This window comes from Sparus aurata, chromosome 20, assembly GCF_900880675.1.
Source record: "Sparus aurata chromosome 20, fSpaAur1.1, whole genome shotgun sequence".
Classification (NCBI taxonomy): Eukaryota; Metazoa; Chordata; class Actinopteri; order Spariformes; family Sparidae; genus Sparus; species Sparus aurata.
In genome coordinates this window covers 21,296,845-21,317,260 of record NC_044206.1, presented here as the reverse complement: position 1 = coordinate 21,317,260, position 20,416 = coordinate 21,296,845, and the positions used below count along the sequence as shown (strand labels likewise).

General features: G+C 40.1%; 1 protein-coding gene across 13 annotated transcripts in view; it reads left to right on the top strand.

Annotated features, from left to right (window-relative positions):
- LOC115570926 (SRC kinase signaling inhibitor 1-like) overlaps positions 1-20,416 on the top strand; it is a 117,946-nt gene that overhangs the window by 58,280 nt on the left and 39,250 nt on the right. For 11 of the 13 annotated variants that reach the window (XM_030399730.1, XM_030399729.1, XM_030399732.1 and 8 more), the window contains one exon: positions 3,999-4,025. The exons of the other annotated variants lie outside the window; for them this stretch is intronic. In XM_030399730.1, the coding sequence (XP_030255590.1) occupies positions 3,999-4,025 (27 nt within the window). The remainder of the gene's footprint in view (positions 1-3,998; positions 4,026-20,416) is intronic. 13 annotated transcript variants of the gene reach the window in all.

Sequence of the window (20,416 nt, the reverse complement as noted above, 5' to 3'; positions counted from 1 at the left end):
AATACAATCTGCTGCTGGTTTGTATTAATATACTTATGCCAAGTAATTTAATGACTTAGACTTAAACGTTCTTTTACTGTCATTCGAATTACACTTTACAGTGCAATGGGAACGAAATTTGGTTTCAATGGCTCAGAATAGTGCAGGATAAAAAAACAACAGCATGTAGATTTCGGACGTTGGAAAGTAGGATGGAGGGAAGCGGCGTTCTCCGCGGATTTGTCTCCAGCCCAGCTGTTAGCCCGGCTCGACAGACACACCTCCGTCCTCGGTAGCAACGATTTGAACTATTGCAGACGAAGAAGGTTGTGGCGGTAACTTGAGACATTTGCTCGCACACTGTGCGCCGAAATCATTTTCCCGGTTTGCACACACATTTTTTTAGGGGCAAATGCGAGTAAAATGCTCACGCTGTAGAGCCCTGGCTGCACTGCCTCCTACTACTACAAAAGGTTATGCTTTGTTGGTCTGTGTCCGGATGCTTACAAGAAATGGGCGGAAATATGGGCGAAACAAACAGAAAGTAAACGGACAGAAGGCTCCATTCTTATCCATATCCAATGTTGAGCATACAGTAAATGAGCCTTAAGATGGTGAACACCATGACGTTATACCAGCTTGGCATCAGCATGCACAGCAACACAGCAGCTGCTACAAAGGCTGCAGACTCTTTCTACAATGCATATGTAAATACTGTAGGTTCACTAAGTTCAGTAGTCCAGGAAACAGAGAAGATATCTTGAGCTGACAATTAAACAGTTCAAAGGTTTTTGAGATGTTCAGCTAAATAACAAACACACTGGAATAAAAACATAACCTCCTGGTAGAGGCAGCTAATCTGAGCTCAATATCAGATAACCGAGTCATTGTGCAGTGTAAAACAGCTGTGTAAAAGCCACACTACATCACTCCTGTTCGAGGACAGACATTAATTCTGTCTCTTTTGTACCTTTTTTCTCTCTTGTTGCTGTGAGGACTTAAAAAGAGACTCTGAAAGCAAAGACCTTGTTTTCAGATCAGTTTTCAATGCCGTGGAAATAGTACAAGTGTATCAGGCCTTATACAAACCACCTTTCATTCAGGAGTGGGTTGCATACTGGTCGTGACCAAAATGTGAACCGGAAAGTGAGGCATAGTTAAGGTGCTGAAAAGAGATCAGATATTCTACTGTAACAGCTTCAGCTTCCAGTTCATCCTGAACATGTTGGATGAGGTTGAGGTCAGAGCTTTGTGCAGCAAGTATTCTTAATGGATCTTTGTGCACAGGGGTATTATCAGGTCTGTCCTTTTATTCAAAATGTCACTGTACTGTATTTTGTAGCAGTAAAAACTCCATTCATTTACTGATTATAAGCATTACTCTCCCCTGTCATTTAGCAGCAACTTAATTGATAGTTTTGGGGATCAGGGGATGTGTCAGAATGTGCCCCTAATGGGTTTATTCTGAACACAAGAACTTCTGAGCAGATAATTGATAAGTGATGCAGATAACTAAATAATGAAGCGAAAAATGTATGCAAAATCATTCAGGTCACAATCTGAATGAGTGAAGCCACATCATCTCAGTGGAGGCTGATCAGCTTTCAACTGAATGATAAACTCGGCAAGGGAAAACACCCATGAACCTTTTTTTAGTTTCTTAAACAGCCTGATACATCTTCATCTGCTCTGCCACAGAGCTCCATTGTTTTCTCCAAAAACTATAATAAACACATCAATGAGCCACACTGACATATACCTTCATTACCATGAATACATACGCAGAAGTTTATTTTGACTTCATCCCTCACACACTGTTCTGCTGACACAAATACTCCAAAAGCACCAAATGTGGATTCATCCGCTGCTGAAAATAGTTCCCAACAAATGCACTTTTTCTTTGGTTAACCTTTGATAAAAACTGTGGTGCTCAGCTGTTTTAGGAAATTATTTAGCCTTTTTCTTTTTTGCCAAAAGAGGAACTGTTTATCAGCCATTAGTATTCTAAAGTGTATTTATAGTGATCATTCACTACGTAATGTAAAAGGGTTGATCAGTGTTTCCCGAAGCCCGAGATGATGTCCTCAAATGTTTTGTTTTCTTCACGACCAAAAGATATTCAGTTTAGTGTCATAATGGATGAAAGAAAAAAATGGTAAAAAAAATAAATAAATCACATTTAGGAAGCTGGAATCAGAGAATATTGACTTTCTTTTCTTTAAAAAATCACTCAAACTGATTTAAGGTTTGTAGTTTTTGGGAAGAAAAAGATCTTCACTGACTGACCGATTCTTCGTATTTACACATTTCCTATAAATACAAGAAGCTAGGATGGGACTTTATGCAGATATTTATGGGTGTATACAAAAGCCAATGGCGCTCAATGTCCAGTATGATTTTCATTCATTATGTTCATCATCTTCAAACAGTGTTCTGGGACCCTATTCTCCTCTGAGAACAACTTGCTTGGTTATGGAAAGATGAACATTTCTGGGTTTGTATTTCCTCATTATTATTGTTTATAAAAATAAACCACATAGTGCCCCTATAATTTATTATCAAAATAGTTGGCGATTCATTTAATAACTACCTCATTTAACAGATTCATCTTTGCTCCTCTAGTTTTCTAAAAGATGTATTTTAAGGCAATGGATGGGCTTGAGGCTGAGAGTTGAAAAAAATCCTGTGAAGTTTTGCAAAAGAGGACCCAAATGCAAAACCATCAAGGCAGGCAGTTAATGAAACAAAAAGCTAGCTTTGATAAAGAATCTGTAATTTCATAAAGAAGACTGGCAGACAGCAAAAAAACAGAAGAAGCAAGCTTTGGAAAAATCCAAATCTGGGACCACAGGCAGCAACAAAGAGGGAAGACGTGGGGCAAAACAAGATCAGAGAAGCAGCAGGGCTGACATGGGGAATGAAAACAGATGAACTGACAAAGAGTAAGGGGAAAACACAGAGGTGTAGACAGATAAAAGGTGGGATAGAGACAAAGACAGGAAGTGGAAAGTCAAAACAAGATGCACATGAGGATATAGCTACAAAATAAAGCAGGAAATGGCTAAACCAAAACTTAAAACATGACAAAGTATTGTTTGAACCCTTTAATGTAGGCACTAAAAAAGATGACTGACATTGTATGAAGTTGTCACACTTATTGGGATAAAGTGATGGTTAAAATTAGTCAAATGGACCCAGCCATACAATGCAAAACAGTCCCAGAGCAGAATTACACCAGTGTGTGGACAAGGGATGTCGCTAAAGTGTAGATTAGCTTGTGAACATAAAACACTGCATCAACTGAATGTCTCACACGCATCCTCGACTGCTGCATCTTAAAGAATCAGAAGGACGTTGACTCAAGTGTTGGCTTCCTCCCAGATGAAGTGAATATGGCAGCTTCTTAATCCAGTGTCGGTGCAGTGCTTTAATCCTGCTCCTGGGTCCACGCCAGCCGACTCTGCATCTTGGGAGAGTGAAGGGTAGAATTTAGGAGCTGCCTGGGCCTGCATCATTAGTGTGTGTGAAGTCACTGTAAACATTTGATTAATTGCTGAGAGGCAATTACAAGCAATTAAAGTCCTATTATGATGGCAGTGAAGGACAACGTAAGTTAATCTAGCTATCATCACAATAATTAGTCCATCATTTTCTCACCAGGCCTAATGTATAAAAAATAAGCCATTTATCGGGTTGTTTGCTTAAGCGTCACCATAATTTGTGGTCGCTTGAAGACATTTTTGGGCAGCCCGCACTCACTGCATAAAAATAATGTACCATAAAACCCTCTCAAACAACATTTGTCACACTTTGTGGTATCACATATCTTCACATGAGAACTGAGTGACAAAGCATTTTCTCTCAGTTCTGGTTCTATCCAGTCAGTCTTCTGCTCAGTCTTCGTGTTTTGCAGCTTAACTCATGACAAAACGTCTCACACTCGATTCTTTCTCCCCTCTTTTACCCTCCCTGTCCCTTTTCTGTCTCCTTTGCTCTTTGTTTTTCTTCCCCCCTCCTAGCAACAACCAAACTACTGGAGCTTCAAGGTCAGTGCCAATTTTGTGTTTGTGTTTCAGCGTAAATCTGTCCCTCAGTGTGGATTTGTCTCTAATAGGATAACTTCCCATTGTGTCTTTGCATGCCTGCTTGCCTTCTCTCCGTTGCATTTAGTGTTGGTCACATGTTGGCACACACTTTTGTGTTTAATTCTTTTAAGTCTCTCTTGCACGGCGCGCTGTGACATTTCGGTTTCAGCAATGAACAGAATTCTTGACTAGAGATGGAGATTGATTGGTGGTTGGCAGGGAAAAAAAACCTCCCAGGGTCTCAAAAGTGCTCTGTTTTCATTTGGCTATGAATGGTACATTTCTATCCAACTGAGCGCAGTTTCTTATAACTCAGTGCTGCTACTATGCCTACTGTAATTATCACACAAAATAGGCTGACTTCCTGCCTGGCTGCTGTGTGAACGACAATGTGTGGTCTAGTTCAGCCGGGAAGAAGCTGGAAGAGCTTAGATTTGTCCTTCTGCTTTCAAACTTCGCTGTCTGAAAGGGCAACAGAGCCCATTATAGCTTATCTAGTCCTGTGGATGGTTTCCCACACCTGTGATCCAAATAGGTCTGGTGTTGTGTAAAAAAGACACTAAGCCAACCAGAGCTTTGTAGGCAGGATTATAACGGGAATGCCGTCTTCCTGTGCCAGGACCAGACAATGAAACGGAAAATAACACGAAAATGGCAGAAAACATGGATGAAAACAACATGACTGTATATGTTGTTGTACATTGATTTACAGAAACTCATAAATTGTAAAATCTCATGGGCAGTGTGACATATTTGAAGTTAACAGCTCCAAGCAACTGCCACTGCAGCTTCACTCAATATGGCATTGATAAAAGGGATATGCTCACTACTGATTGGTTAGGGTAAAATAGAATATCACGCCCTTAGCAAACTGAAATTGCCTGACATGAACATGATGACACACTGAATATTGAATCGAAACCCAGCAGGTTTTTGGCCCTAATCGCTGCATGGTTGGTCTGTCAGTTGGCTACTTTGGTTCTGAATAAGTAAACGTCTATTTCAGTGTGCTTATCAGATGAGAAATAGGAGTTTTCTGCAATTAAGCCCCATCAGTATATTATATATTTTAGATGGAAGGGTGAGCCATGAGTAGTATAGGAAACCCCCTGATGAGGCCCATATGCTTAAAATTACAGACTTGAAGAAATAATCTAGAGTACAAGTATAGCCCAAAAATGACTTGATTAGTCATTTGAGTTGTTGTTGTTGTTGATTTACTTGCACCTCTGCTTATTTACACTTCACCCTGAACTAGCTTTAAATTTGCGATGTTGCTGTTTTGTAGATCTCAAAGACGATAGGAAAGCAAGGAAAGCTTTATAAAATAATCACAATAGAAATGTCACCTAGGTCGGATCATCATGTTTAACTATAACTTTAAATGTCACAGTTACAGCTGAAAATGACACCAGAAGATAAACAAGTTTGCTGATTTCACATCTCTCTGTAATACAACTCACCTGACAGTTTCCTACCCAGAGGTGATGTCAGGGTGATTATGTCAAAGGATCAACTATGTTCCATGAAGTGTACAGCTCTGCCAATTTTTTTTTTAAATTCTGTGAATTTCTCAAAATCTTCCTGATTGACAGGCAAAAACTTTTGCACAGACATTCATGATTCCCAGAGGATGAATCAAAATGACTCACTTGATCTTGTGATGTTTCCTTGACTGTCACCATGAGGTTGACATTTGTGGTTTTGCGTGAAAAGTCTCGACAACTATGGACAGGATTGCCTTGAAATTTTCTTCACACATTCATGTTCCCCCTCAGGTTGGATTGTGAGAACGTTTTCATGTAGCGTCATCATTGATTTCTGCCCCCAAATTCTGCATGTGCTTGCTGAGCAGCCTCCACAGCGTAGGTGTAGAGTTAAACTTAAAGTGCCTCACTTGCAGGTTTGACTGCGCTCAGCCCTCGGGCCAGTTACACCTGGGTTATTATTTGATTAGCCGAAGGAAAGCTTCTGAACGGTCCCAGGTGTAGTAATGGAGGCAGCTGTGAAAGTACACTGTGTCGGTGGTGGAAGATTATCCATGCCCTCTTTATTTCTTCAGGTAATATTAATGTAATCTGTACTGTATTACACCATTTACATTACCCAGTGACAGGAAATGTTCAAGATGGGATTAGTCGGCATGGAATGAGAAGTGCCAAATTTGAGCCCACGCTGTTACAAACACATGGTTTGCCTCCAGGATTTCTGCACCACTCAGTTGCCTCTGAACTTGTGCCCACATTGAATTCTACCATCAAAATCAAACCTCGTTTTCAGTCAAAGGCAGGATTTTTTACCAACTACTGGGAAAGTTGTGCTGTAAATAGTGTGAAATGTGAAATGCACTAGTAAATCTGAAAATGGAGCCATTAGTGGTCATCAGTTGCTATGGCTGAAGCACCACCAACTCGTATAAGGTTTCCAAACTGCAGAACAGGACTCCAATTGTAACATGAATTACAGAGTGAGTACACACCAGACAGGTCTGGACCAGTCACCTAATATTTCCATTCATATACAAGTGTGAATTTATGGATCAGCTGGAACAAGTTGGCTCAGTGATTCAGGAGGTAGCTGCTGTGTCGTTTTTATAAAAGTGAGAATTAGTTTGGAAAACCTAATCTGTTGTTGCTGTGAGATTGTTGTTCTATTGTGAATGAGTATAATGAGCATCCAACTTCATTTGATAATGTTCAAAGGGTCACTTCAACCAATTTGCAAAAAGGAAAAGTTACCGTTAGTTATATCGAGCCATGCAGACATGTTTGCATTAAAGCTAGGATTGGGGAGGTTGTTTTATCCTCAAAGGAGGGTATTGTGTGTTTGTTGGTTGGTTTGTCAGCAGGATTACACAAAAACTACAGAACAGATTTCCACCAAACTTAGATGGAGGATGGGTCTCGGCCCATTAACTTTTAGTGTGGATCCAGATATAAGGACGGATCCGGGAGTTTTTTTTCTCACTGTCTTGAACATTGGGAGACATTTTTTCATTTATTTTTTAGGGAATTATGCATGGGTCTTATATCGAGGTGGCTGATATCCATGATTGAGTACAAAATAGGACTGTTGGGCCTTGGTGGAGGTATGCACTCTACTGCCATTCTACTTTTGAAACATTTTGTTTATATTTTTGGAAAATCTCCTAACATACCACCAACAATCAATAAATCAAAATCTGTGACACAAAAAAGAAAATTAAATCCAGTGACCGTGGCTGTTGCAGGCCTCTAATTAGCCCATCCAATCATTTAATTCGGCCTGTATGAAATGATTGGACCGGCTACCTGTCCACCCTCACCCTCTGTCTTTTCACATGGCTGGGAAGATACAGTCCATTAGGACAATACTAGGTGTTTTCCTACATGTGAGTGAGATACGAGGGAGTTGAACAGAGTTATCAATGACAATAATGTCGTTCAGCAGCAAACTCAGTTGGCAAAAAGCACACAGCCACAGCAAAGAGCTGTAAGTGTTGCCCGGCCTTGACCGAGGTTCCTTCATGACGGATATTGTGCTTGTGTTTCTATGAATGTGGCTTTTAACAGAGTTGTTTATTTATATATTTATTGGACAAAAAAGCTAAGAGAGTTTGTTGAATGGAGCAAGACTAGCTGCTAACATAAGTTCTGGAAGTGTTTCAGTGGAATGGCTCTGGAGGGACTCCTGAAGGGAAGGGACAGGTTTTTTTTCACTTGGATTCTTTCAAAATTTAGCCTGCTCCTACTGGTTTATACAATCTTACCAACCCCCGAGTTTTAATATGTCCAGGTTCTTCTGAGATTTTGAGTTTAAATTGGAAAGCAACAGTCTCCATAGACATGACTGATGGTACGCTCTTTTTATTATCGAAAGTAATTGAGACACCGCTTCCACTGCAGACAGTTTTTAAATGCCATTTTCTAAACGCTGTGAGCTGCACATAACACCTCCATTAACCAACTCAAAATCTGAATAAAACTAGAGGAGGAACATACAAAATACAAAAATGCAAACAATTTAACTTCAACATTTTAATTTGTTTAGTCAAGAGAGAACAAAACATTCATGTGATTTGGAACTAAAATTTAAATGTCAGTGTTTCCCTCTCGGCTTGACAAACTAATGCAAGACGCTGTAAAGAGCAACAAAAGGCTATAATACATTATTAGTTCCACCTCAGACTGGAATACATTATGCTCAATGAGCAGACCCTTTTGACCCGACTTCAGTGTAGCCTGAGGGAGATTGTACTGTTGTGCATATGCAAACCTAAGCACTTACTGCAGCTTACAGCATCTTAACCATAAAATTACTTGATATTCTGAAAGGCTCTTTGCATACCTTCTGCTGATCCAGCAAACATAAACTCTGCCGAAGGATTTTCTGAAATGGAACAATAGAAGAGCTGCTGCTTCAGATTTAAATGAAAATATAAATGTTTTATAGACGTGTACTATTTAAATGTCAAAGGATGAGTATATTTCTTATTGTCAGTGAATCTCATAAGACTAGCACTAATCAACAATATGTTGATCCCTACAACAGGGTATTGTGTGTGTGTGTATCTGTACCTTTGTTGTCCTTAAAAGGTTTAAACCCATTACGGTGAACACACACACACACACACACAGTAATTTATATATAACACCTCTCTTCACAAGGTTGGGTACTTCACAGATGATGCAATAAAATGCAAATGCAAAAAAAAAATGCATTAAATACACCAAATTAAAGGTGGAACAGGTCTTACTAAAATGTCAGATAACAAAACGCTGATCAATTACAAATAAAGTACAAATAAACACCAAAAACCTTTTGTCTCTGTTTGCCACAAGATCCCACATTTGAAAATACCTTATTTATACCCTTTTTTAAGGTGAACACTTCCCTGTTGCTGTAAAACTAAAAGTGTTCACGCACGCTGGTGTTGTTAAAAAAATACCCAAACATCTTACAATATTGATACTGAATATTTGACACCATTTCAATACTTATTTTCTACTACATCGTTACTGATGCCAGCTGTTTCTCTGGGGGAAAGTTGAACTAAAATGCTGCTGTGCTAATCACACAGTACATAAGCCTTGCTTTAATTATCTTTCATTGAAAATTAAACATTTGATGCCCTCAAAGTTGTGTCAGTTGTTCCCTGTGGTATTGAATATCACATTTTTCAAGGTATTGTACCAGGGTTAGAAATTCCAGTATTGTACAATACCGCTGTGACGCTGCTGTGAACCTGTCCTTTATGTGACATTCCTATGTAAACAAAAATGCATGTAAACACAATGGGCAATACCAAGGTCAGCATGAATGATGGAGTCGTGTACATACGTGATAGGTTGACAAGATGACAAATGAATTGTAACCTTTCCATATTACAGTATTAAAGCCCCTTCGTCATAAACAGCAGCAGCTTCATCCCCCTCATCTGTTAACTCGTGACAAACACACATGCTGTTTTTTTCCCAATCTGCCCCTATTTGTTGCTGGTCTGCAGCTCATTCAGGATTGGTTATCGCTTGCCTTCCTCTGAGGGAGTCGGGGGAGCCTCGTCTCCCTCCTCTGATGCAATAGAAAACCCTGCAGCAGTGCACTGCTGCGCTCATGTGTGTGAGGGTGTATATGTGTTTAACAGTCCCCCACTGCTCCCCTTTGATGTCTCATTGGTTTGCCAGCTCACTAAATGCACACACAAGCATGGGTGATAACGCCCACTGCAAAAACATATTGTAGATTAGCAAACAATTATGTTACATGCGAGCATACACACACATTTTCATGCACGTGTGGACATGCAGCAGTCATGGGAGCTGCAAACATGGAGTGTGCATATGTTGCACACATTTCAAGACTCCTCTCGCATGCTTCTCCCACATCTTCGAACGCGACAGGCAGAGGGGATCGTGGGCTCGTCTGTAGGTTGAACATGGATTCAAACACCAGCCTGCTGCTGCTGCTTCTGCTGCTTTTGACTCTGTCAAAAACACAATGGAGCAGAGAGGCATAATTCTCTCCTTTTCACTGCTCACAGCCTCACTTATACAAATATTAATGCTCCATTTTGTGCCTCTTGTGCTCTTGTCTTTCTGTGTGGAGTGGCCAAAGTAATCATAGCCTATTGTCTCCTCTCTTTGCCTTACTGTTGAATTTGGAGGAATGTACCACACTGTGGGCTCAGACAGGGAAAGTGGATCCTACTGAAGCTGTCAACAGTATTCCAATTATTCCTCAGCCATCTTCATTTCCCAGAATTATCATGGAGCCTATTGCTTGTGGGATTTTTCCACTTCTTGTTAAAGTTACCACGGAGACAAAGCAGAGGAAATTGTTAATTAAAAAGAAATATCCTTCCTTCCTCCTGAAAACATTGTTATAATACCATTCATAGTACTTTGCCTCATTACTGTCCGGTTACACAACAACAGAACCAGGACAAGAGTTTGCTCTACTCAGGTGACACGGTCGGTCGTGGATACGTTTTAATGGACAAGCTGATAATTTCCTGCAGGTATTAAAGAAGATTAAATCCGTCATTTTAATCAAGGTGAGGGTAGATTTCATTTGTTCTCCTTTCAATGTAACTTCTGGTGAAACATTAACTCCTTAAACACTTTATATTTTGTATATTTTGTATATTTCACTAATATTAAATACTCTTTATCCTGTTGAATTGGGCCAAGTGTTTGACTCTGACCTGGGGAACCTACTTTGATGTTACTGGTTGTTACAGTTTTTTCTACTGTACTGTACATTTTTGTAGCAACCTGCAACACAGCAATTTCCCTCTTGTTTGATAATCTTATTTTATCAGATGAATCGTCAGAGTGTGAGGAAGGAAGTCAGCAAACGTGACAAAAACTTAAACATTGCCTCCTCTGTGAACATTTCTGCCTGAGTCACAGCAGATGAAAATTGGCAGAAAGAGCAAGGCGGTTAGCTTAACTTGCTAACTTTAGCACACACTCTCCTCCTGCTCTATACTGTTTTATCCGTCTCTCTTTCATGGCTCCGGGTCCAAAGCTCACAGCAACAGATAACAAGGACAGTGAGCCACACTGTTACATCACGATGAACAAGGCCATTCTAGTTTGTTTTGAGTCAGTCCCAGATATTTGTCCTGAAATCTAAAATAAGGTTGAGTGAGTATTTTTGGGATAAATCAGAATTCTAATCATTTATACCCCTGAAGCTTGAGAACGATCAAATGGAAGATGATTTTTTTTTTCATTATATGTTTTGGTTTTTAAGCATCATGACATGTCAGTGCCAAACTGCACTATAAAAAATATATATTTTTAAATTACAGGCACAGGTTTTTTAGTCAGCAGTCTGAAACCAAATGGTATGATAACAAAGGTAAATCATCAGCAAAACAATTTTTTTTGTCTTTGCAAGGATGTCTTTACTGGAGTCTGAAGCTTTGCAAGGCTCTCGTCTGCATCTTATGTCTTATACGCAGAATGTAACCAGAGCTTTATCTATACAGGGAGGCATCCCCAGGCTACCCCAGCCATATTTGCACCAGTGAGCTAGCTCAACTCTAACCCATTCAGACAAACGCTTTTGTCGCCTCTCGTGCTGTTCGGCTGTTGATATGATGCTCGGTGGAAAATCGCTATTCCCCAATCTGCCTCAGAGAAAAGCGGGAGTGTTTTCCACCGCTAAAAGGCTTAGGAGTCCGACTGCTGCAGTGTTCCCCTGACTGGCTTGCCGACTGGCACTGTGCTGAGGCACGTGGCCAGAATCACTTATTGACACTTCACTGCCATCTGCCAAGAGTGCGAGATTTGCTTAGCAGGCTTCACATTAATAAGGCTGAACTTGGTGGAAAGCAATAACAGGATCAAAAGTTCCCTCTAGATTTTATGTGAAAGACAATTATCCTGCACTGGAGGCTGTATATCTAAAGATATATAGAGTTTGAATGCTGTATTTACTGTAGACTTAGTTTACTTTATGTTTTATTAGGGGGTTTATTGTTTACTTTATAAATACAGTGAAACCAGGATATTACACACATCCTGTCTGGAGACTTGAAGGTCAAACTCAGCTTCCAATTATTGTATAAAACCGCTGAACATCCCTGACTCACTGGTTCATCAGGGAATATCTGGGCAGAGAAGTGAGCGAGAAGTTCCCTCCTCTCACTTAAAAACAAGTGCCCTTGAGCAAGACAATTAACCCCCAGCTGCTCTGGGGGAAATGGAACAGGACTGTGGACCAAATGGAGCAGCTCTCCTTCACCTGCCTCTCCTCCCTCAAGCTGTGGTATTAAAGATGTCGCCTCATTCTGTTATAGCTGCCTTGTAAATGACAATCAATATGATTTTTTTGCAGCTTCATCGTCATTCGGGGACAGTTAGGAAAATGCTGCTGTATGTTAGACTGATGTTAAGGTGCAGTATGGAAGAATATACCACCTGATGAACCCCCAGCATATAAAACAGCTTATCATCAGAATAGCTAACTGCTGCTAACTGTATTCTGTTACGCCTGGGGCTAGCTGGTTAGCATTCCAAGTTATTATATATAGCAGCAACACAATACATAGTCTTTGACTTAACGTCCAAAACAGCCATTTCTTCACATTCTGTTGATACTTTTATGACATTTCAACGGTTTTAAACTACAATTCATACATATTGCACCTTCGACCTTATGTAAATACAGGTGATTGTCCAGGAGCTTTTCTGTATTTTGGTAGTTCAACGATAAACAACCAAATATAGAAATTCAGTTTGTTACAAAGTTTGGTTTCTCGAAAAGGCCCAGAGTGAACCCTCTTCGCAAAGAAATCAAGAAATAATCTCTGAAAAGGAAAATAAACCAACGTCTCAGACATCTTCAGATTTTCCTCTGGTACCATTTTAGTTTATTGTCTTCGTGCAATCAAGATAAGTGTCTGGAAGTGTAGCTGCAGGCTACAACTAAGCTAGTGGTACTCTATTTTTTCTTCAGATGGTTCGACAGAAAAAAAATTTAGCTTGGAGAGTTGCAGATTCTGTTTTGGATTTTTCGATTTACTAAAATTGAATACTCATTTTGATCGTGACACCCCTGTTCAGATGCTCTCTCAGTGGAAAGGAATGCCACGGTATGCAGCCGTAATGCCCATGAAATCCCAGAGTTCGGGGGTGTGGCAGCTGTGTGGTGGGGGGCTTTTTACAGCTGTGCACAGCTGCCACATCAGTCAAAACCCTGTGTATTATCTGGTGGGAACTCTGGCTCTGACCAGCCAATCGGGGCTTGAAAGGTGGAGTCATAACCCTCAGCAAAGGACACGTCAGCTGTTAAAGATGTTCATGTTTGAGGTTTGATTAACACGAATGCAAGAATTTTTATATCACAGTGTCAAGGAGAGGAGATAATGAAGCTAAAGAGTCGAAGATGAAGCTCTTTATGAGCTTTAAAAGATGCTGGAAGTAGAGGTAAGGGTCAACTGAACATAATTAAAGATATTTAATTTGAATCTAATCAAAAGCATCTATTGCTGCTGTCTAATGGGTTCACTTAGGGGTTATTCCTTTTATAATTTGTTGGATACTGTGCATAACTTGCATAATAATGTTATTAATATCACCATGAGTGGCTTTTTGCTAGCAGCATGTGGTGTGAGGATGTAGTTAAGGCTGCAAATGAACATTGTTGTCAATAATAATAATTCTCTTGATTATTTTCTGGTGGCTTGGCGACATTTGCAGTAACGTACTTCTTGGTTTGACTTTTTTTTGCCTTGAACTGGACTTGCAGATGTGATGAAAGCGGCATGGGCTCGTCATGAACAAATACATACATGTTTTTTGCTAAAAAGTCGTCCAAAGGCAGAGAAATGTGTGTGTGAATATGTTCTACTACACAGTAATGTTACTAACAGTCTATTTGAGGAAGAGGTCTGACTATCTGATAAAACTCTTATGAACAAACAATATAAACCTCCAATAACAGGAAATCAAATAGACTTACTTGGGCTTTAGAAGGATAGTGCTTTCATAAAAAGAACGCCATCAGAACCAAAATCTGCTGTGTTAAACTATATTTTATAGAAGTGATGGATCATTTTCTGCAACAAACTTCTAAAACGTTATCAGTTCAAAAGATTTTTATAAGCAGTTCCCACAAAACGATGAACTGTCATCAGCTATCAAGCGGATAAAACGATGATAAATATGTGTTTCTGTGCTGTCAAGACAGCCAGAACATTAGTGTTAATCGTTTTGATTATAAAATGTCAGAAAAAAAAGCCACAATTGAACCACAATCCTTCAGAGTTCTTGTTTTGTTCAACAAAATACAACCCAAAGAGCTCCAGTTTACCACGGCAGAAAACAAAAAAGAAGCAGATGTTTGCTGAATGACTTAAACAATTAATCGATGATAAAATCAGCCCACAATCCATTTCAGACTATAATTGTAGTTGCATTCAAATTTTCTTTACCTCCACTCCTCATTTCACACCCACCAACCCTCCACCTAATGAGTCCATACTCCAGTAGCTGCCACTCAGTCATGAAACTCGGCCAGATGTTAGAAGCTGTACAACATTTTCTTTAACGATAATGAAGCTCACCTGATAATGTGAAGTAATAATGTGCCTCCAGACAGGTGTTTCTGACTCTCTCATTAAAATTGATTGGGCAGCTTCGTTGGCTTAAGGTTGTGATTAGAAAACCGTCGTGCAGCAGCTCTGCCAGTCTGGATTATAGAGCATTCACTTATTACTGTGTTTGAGCTGATGGGCCTCACATCAGTTTGTTCATTATTATGGAGAAAAAACTAAAATGACTAGTTGGGTAAAACCTTCTGATGTTAGAGTAGCTTACGTTTATTTCAGTTAACATTATATCAAATATTAAACTGGCAAAAGACCATCTTGTTTCCTTTAAATATATAATATGTCAGAATTCTGCATTAAAATGTCTAAGACCAGTTAGACCTTTGTTATATATTTTGTTGAGTTGGGTACTTACATTATCCTAAGTGTTTCTGACAGTGTTCAAACCAGAGGATTCCACAAGTTTACTCAGGGTAACGGTGTGTTTCCTTCGATCACCTTCTGCTACCTTTTGGAGAAAGGAAGTCAACAAACAAGAATAATCTTGACGTGAATAAAAGTAAAACAAAACCTCCCCAGTGAAATTTTGTGCCTTACTCACGTCAGATAGATTTTCATTGGCAGCGATGGTTGTTTAAACGTGAGGTTCACCACCAGGAAGTGTTTACTCTTATTACTCAAACAGCCAGACTACTGTCCATTAGCTGTCCATTAGCTGTAAGAAGACAAGCAACGGCACACATCAAGGTTGTGTGTCCGTGTGTTTGAATTCCAATCGACTGTCATTGGATTCGGCACTCAGCAGAGACTCTGGTTCTCTCTCTTCTTCTCCTCTCTGTAATGTTATGTTCATGAAGTTAAGTACATTTCCCCTTCAGCTCCAGTCAGCGTTACAGAACATCAACACTGGACAGTGGAGGTAACCTCTGTGGTTCACTGCTGCAGTCAGGTTGATAAACAGGAGTGAAGACTTTTTAAACCCAAAGTTAACAACTGATGTGACACTCAGTGCGTTTACATGACACACAAGAAAACCAAATTACTGTGTTAGTCTGACTATGATCGGATCTTTTAGATGCATGTATACACCTTAGTCTGACTAAAATCGGACCGGATCGGATTTCTCATAGTCGAATTAAAGCACCCAGATTATTCGATTGATAGTCGCATTACTCCTGCATGTATACGCTCCATCAGATCGGATCGGATTTTGCGTTCTGCCCGTGCCATGAACCGGAAGTAGACGGGCAGCAGCGGCGTCTTTGCTCCGAAATCACCGCAAGAAAGAGCGCCATTGTGCACCTAGTTTGTGTAATTATCATGTACACCATATACGAAGTGTACAAAGATGTAGCTTCGTCTCGCTCTTCGTATGCCGTCTTTCTTGAATGCAGAGGCAGCTGGTGACATAAAGAGGTCAGCTGAAGGTGTTTCTGTTACCACTAGTTGAAATGGGTACAGCGCCACCTAGCGTACAGGGGCATGACATGCTCCGGCCCAATAATCCGATTATCTCAACCGGCATGTATACTCGGACAATTGCAGTTGTCTGGTTGAGTAGCATAGTCGAACTATGGCTGTAATCAGACTAAGCTGTGCATGTAAACGCACTGACTGTGTCTAAAAACACTGGCAAACACTTTATCTTTTCATTTTATAGAGTGAACAGAAATTGCGTATTATGCTTTTAATGTATCATTATGAAGTAAATATTTACTACTCAATGTGATGGCAATAGAATCATCACAACATCAGTATTTAAGTTATGACCTCCATTTCCTCAGTCCACGTTTTTCTGCCACTGGGAACCGTTTCAGTCTGCTGTCACGTCTCCACGTTATGTCAGATTAAGTGAATGAATAAACTGACGTTTTGCTGTGTGTTGTTGGCTACTCTGAGGCACACGGAAAGTGATGAGGTTGTCTTTGAAACAGTGGCGCCGACGATAATACCACTTTAATTGTTAAATTTTTATAAAAAGATAAAACAAACACAGTTTACGTTTTAAGCCGTGATGAAATAATGATGGTGCAGTTAAAACACCATCAGGGTTTGGTGTCACAATGTTGCGTTGGTTTATTGACCTCAGAGGCTGAAATGTAAAAGAAACACTAAATCATTCAACAAACCAGCTTTGAGCTCTGCTATAAAATACAGAACAAAATAACAGTGACAAATAGACTTCAGAAGGTTTTCTACATAAAAGCTCATTAACAGAAACTTGACAGTTTCATTCTTGAGTGGATCACAGTCAGACAGGAAGGCGGAACCAGTTACATTTTATACCTCTTTTCATTGTCTTCCTTCACAGATCGAAATTCAATTTCAAGCTGTAAAACCATGCAGTGGGTTTTTTTTTTTGTGTTTTATCAGAAATCTTGCATGACTGTTCCACCCTCATGAAATTCATGGACTCTCTCATGCAGGAAAATATAAATAGACATTTTCCTGACTGTATGTGCTCAGTACTTCAGACTTGCAGAGGAGACTGATGTTTTATGCACATTTTGTAGCAGCTGGATCAACTTCAGGACCTTTGTGCCGTCCATTATGTGGCAGGATGACTGCGTGAGTGGGCTTTGTACTGTACATACACCCTGCAGATATTTTAAGTCAAACACTGCAGCAATACACTCAACACGGCACCAGTTTGTTACCTTGGACTCGTGCCAGTGAGGTTGGATTGGAGCTTACAGATCCTCTATTTATTGTACAACACTGTCACAAACACTTTGCTGAATCTATCCAGTAAAACTTTCATCCATGTTTTTCTTTAATCATTTGTGATGGATCTAAAAAGTTTTCGTCATTTCTCCTCAGAAGTGTTTTGCCATTACAATTCTCCCATGTTTGACGGAGCCATTAGGTGTTTGTTGGCATGCTTTACTGAATAATTTTGATGGTTACTTTATGCAAAAATTACTTTTTCTAAGCCCTGCTGATTTGCTGTTGTTAAGACTGTCAAAATGTAATTTGTAGCTTGGCACATTCAGCTACAATGATACGGGTGGGTTCGGAGTTTGCACACTAATAAGAATTATTTCCTCAAGTTGGTTAAAAGCTGTCTCTTGCTGATGTCTTAACATTTTTTACCGTCCGAATCCTTTCAAAATATAGACCTTGTAAACGCATTTGATAGATACGTACAGTACATGATAAGAAAGCTCTCTTTCAGAAATGGAATATAATCTTCATAATTATGTTTTCATTAGTGTTTAATCACCTGATACTAAGAATCCTTAGGTTTTTCCTTAGAATGAGACTTTATATCTTCCATTGAATGCAATGTTGCAACACCATGTTTCTACAGTAGCCCAGAAGGACAAACCAAAGACCGGCTCGAGAGAGGGACTTTGACATTTTTGGTGGCCACCATAGGGGAGAGTGAGAAGAAAGGTGTTCAGTTGGTTCACATCTGCAACTTCACTCACCTCTCCTGTCTGATGAGCTTACACCGACCACAACATCCCACTGCATTAGTACGAGTGATATTATGATGAAGTGGGAGTTTCCCCAGTCTGCTCTCAGTAAACTCCTCTGATGTATCTCTCTGTATTCAGACGGCACCTTTTCCTTCAGGATATTTTGCGTTTGATGCTACGTTTATGAATTCTAAATCATTTATCATCAGTCACATTAAACACGAGATGAATGGAGAAGAGAAGGTTTCTGCTATTAATTATTAATCTGTTAAATGTGAATGTAAAAAACTTTTATCCTTTAATCCTCTGTGAGGTTTGTTTGAGTGCCTCTACACCAGCGACAGCTGCAGGTGGAGGCATTTTGTTTTGAGCTTGTCCACCCGTCCATACATATATACGTCTATACGTCTGTGGAGGCAATATCTCAGGAACGCCTTGAAGCAGTTTCTTCAAATTTGAACTTGAACCAAAGGCTGATCTGGCATTTGGAGGTCATGTTGGACATAACTCAGTAATTAATGATCTAATTAAGACATGATTTCCTGCAAATCTCTGCTTGGATAAAATGATGTTACGACATTTTATATCCTGAGGATTTACCATGACATCATTAAGTTCTGCAAAAAAGGTTATTCAAAGACGTAACTCATGAACACAAGGGGAGATTCAAATCATATCTAATACTGAATTGTGTGAAACATCCTCAGTTTAGAATTTGTGGCTTCTTCGCAGCAACATCCTCATTTAAAGCATTGTCTACTGTCATGGCAACGGCTTTCTGTTCAGAGTCAGCTTCAGTCTGCCACAGAAGAGAGGATGAGAAGGGTCACGTTGGGTTCTTGGGAATTGTGATGAGCATTTAAAAAAAAAGAATTGTTTACATACTAAAAGGTTAATCACTTAAAGGTAGGTGATTCTGGAGAAAGGTAGGTGATGAGTCTCACCGCAGGATGTTAAATACCGACACTTTGGGTGAGAATTTCAAGCTGAAAACCCAAAGAGTCGATATTTGACAACCTGGGAACGAGGCTCAGCATTTAGTCGTCATTCTCCAGAATCCCCTTAACTACCTTAAACCCTGAAAATAATCAACAGTGTGGAACAACGCTTAAAAGACTCATTAGTTGCAGGTCCACTCTTCACTGGATCTGTTCTATGAGACCACACAGACATAAAACAAACTACTGTTTGACTTGTCGTCGGCGTTGTACAACTGTGAGGCTGTAATTCTAGTTTCTGAATGATTCTCTTGCAGTGAATCAACTTGTTAGACTATCAGCTCTTTCCTTTGAATCTCCATATTTGATTCACCATTATCAAACCTCTCAGACTCGTTTTTTCTGGCTCTCTGGAGGCCGTGTCATCGTGAAAATCAATTTCATTTCCACTTCAGTCATGAAAATTCATCACATACTCGCAGTCTGTTCCATGAAACGTATGAATTAAATCACTGAATGAGTTTGATTCTTATCGTTCATCTCCTGTAATGACTGCTCACTGTAACCAGCTGCAGCGTGCGTCTATGAATGACCTGCAGACGGATGTGAGAGGGAGGACGTCCACAGAGATCCTGTGGGAAGATTTATTGATTGTTTCCGTGGAAAATAAAAACGCCAAGTTCGCCTCTCTTCTTTCCACCCGAAGAAATGATCGTCTGCAGCGAACGTACAGAGAAAACGGAAAAACCAGTTAGAGGAAAAAAGTTGGAGAAAATATCCTTTCATCCATCTTTTGAGCTTCTCTCCTTTCTGTTCTGTTTGTTGTTCTCTCCTCCGTGTTTCATTCCTCCAGTGCATATAAGCTCTGACATGCTGTTTCGTCTCACCTCTGTCTGCTCCCTTTTTCTTCTTCACGGTTCACTAAACACAAACTTTATAATTCCCCGTTGCTGCATTCTTTTCTCTTCAGTAGCTCGATTCTTGTGCGGTTGGAGGCAGAAGGTGTGCAGCAGCAGCAGCAGCAGCAGCAGCAGCAGCGTCTGGCTGACAAGCACTCTCCGAGACCATAAATCTCCAAACATATGAGAGGCAGCACACATAATCTGTCAGGCTGTTCGCAGGGTGGATGCTTGTGTGGATGGTCTCGGCATTTTAAAGACTCTCGTACATTAATAATGCAGACGGAGCGCAGCCAAACAATTTAATTCGGCGCAACAGATTATCTAAGTGTGTCTTTATTGTAATGTGTATGTCTTCAGACACGACTGTTAGTGTTTTCCTACATGTTTGCGTACACACGCATGGCTGAGTGTCATGCCTGCGCGCTCTCAGCTTGTTGTAGCCTCCAGAAACCAACCATATAGCGCTCGCAAGGACTAAGCAAAGACCACAGATGCAGAAGGCAATCGGAGCTGGCTTCACACAGCACTGTGGGAGCTCATTACTGTATTC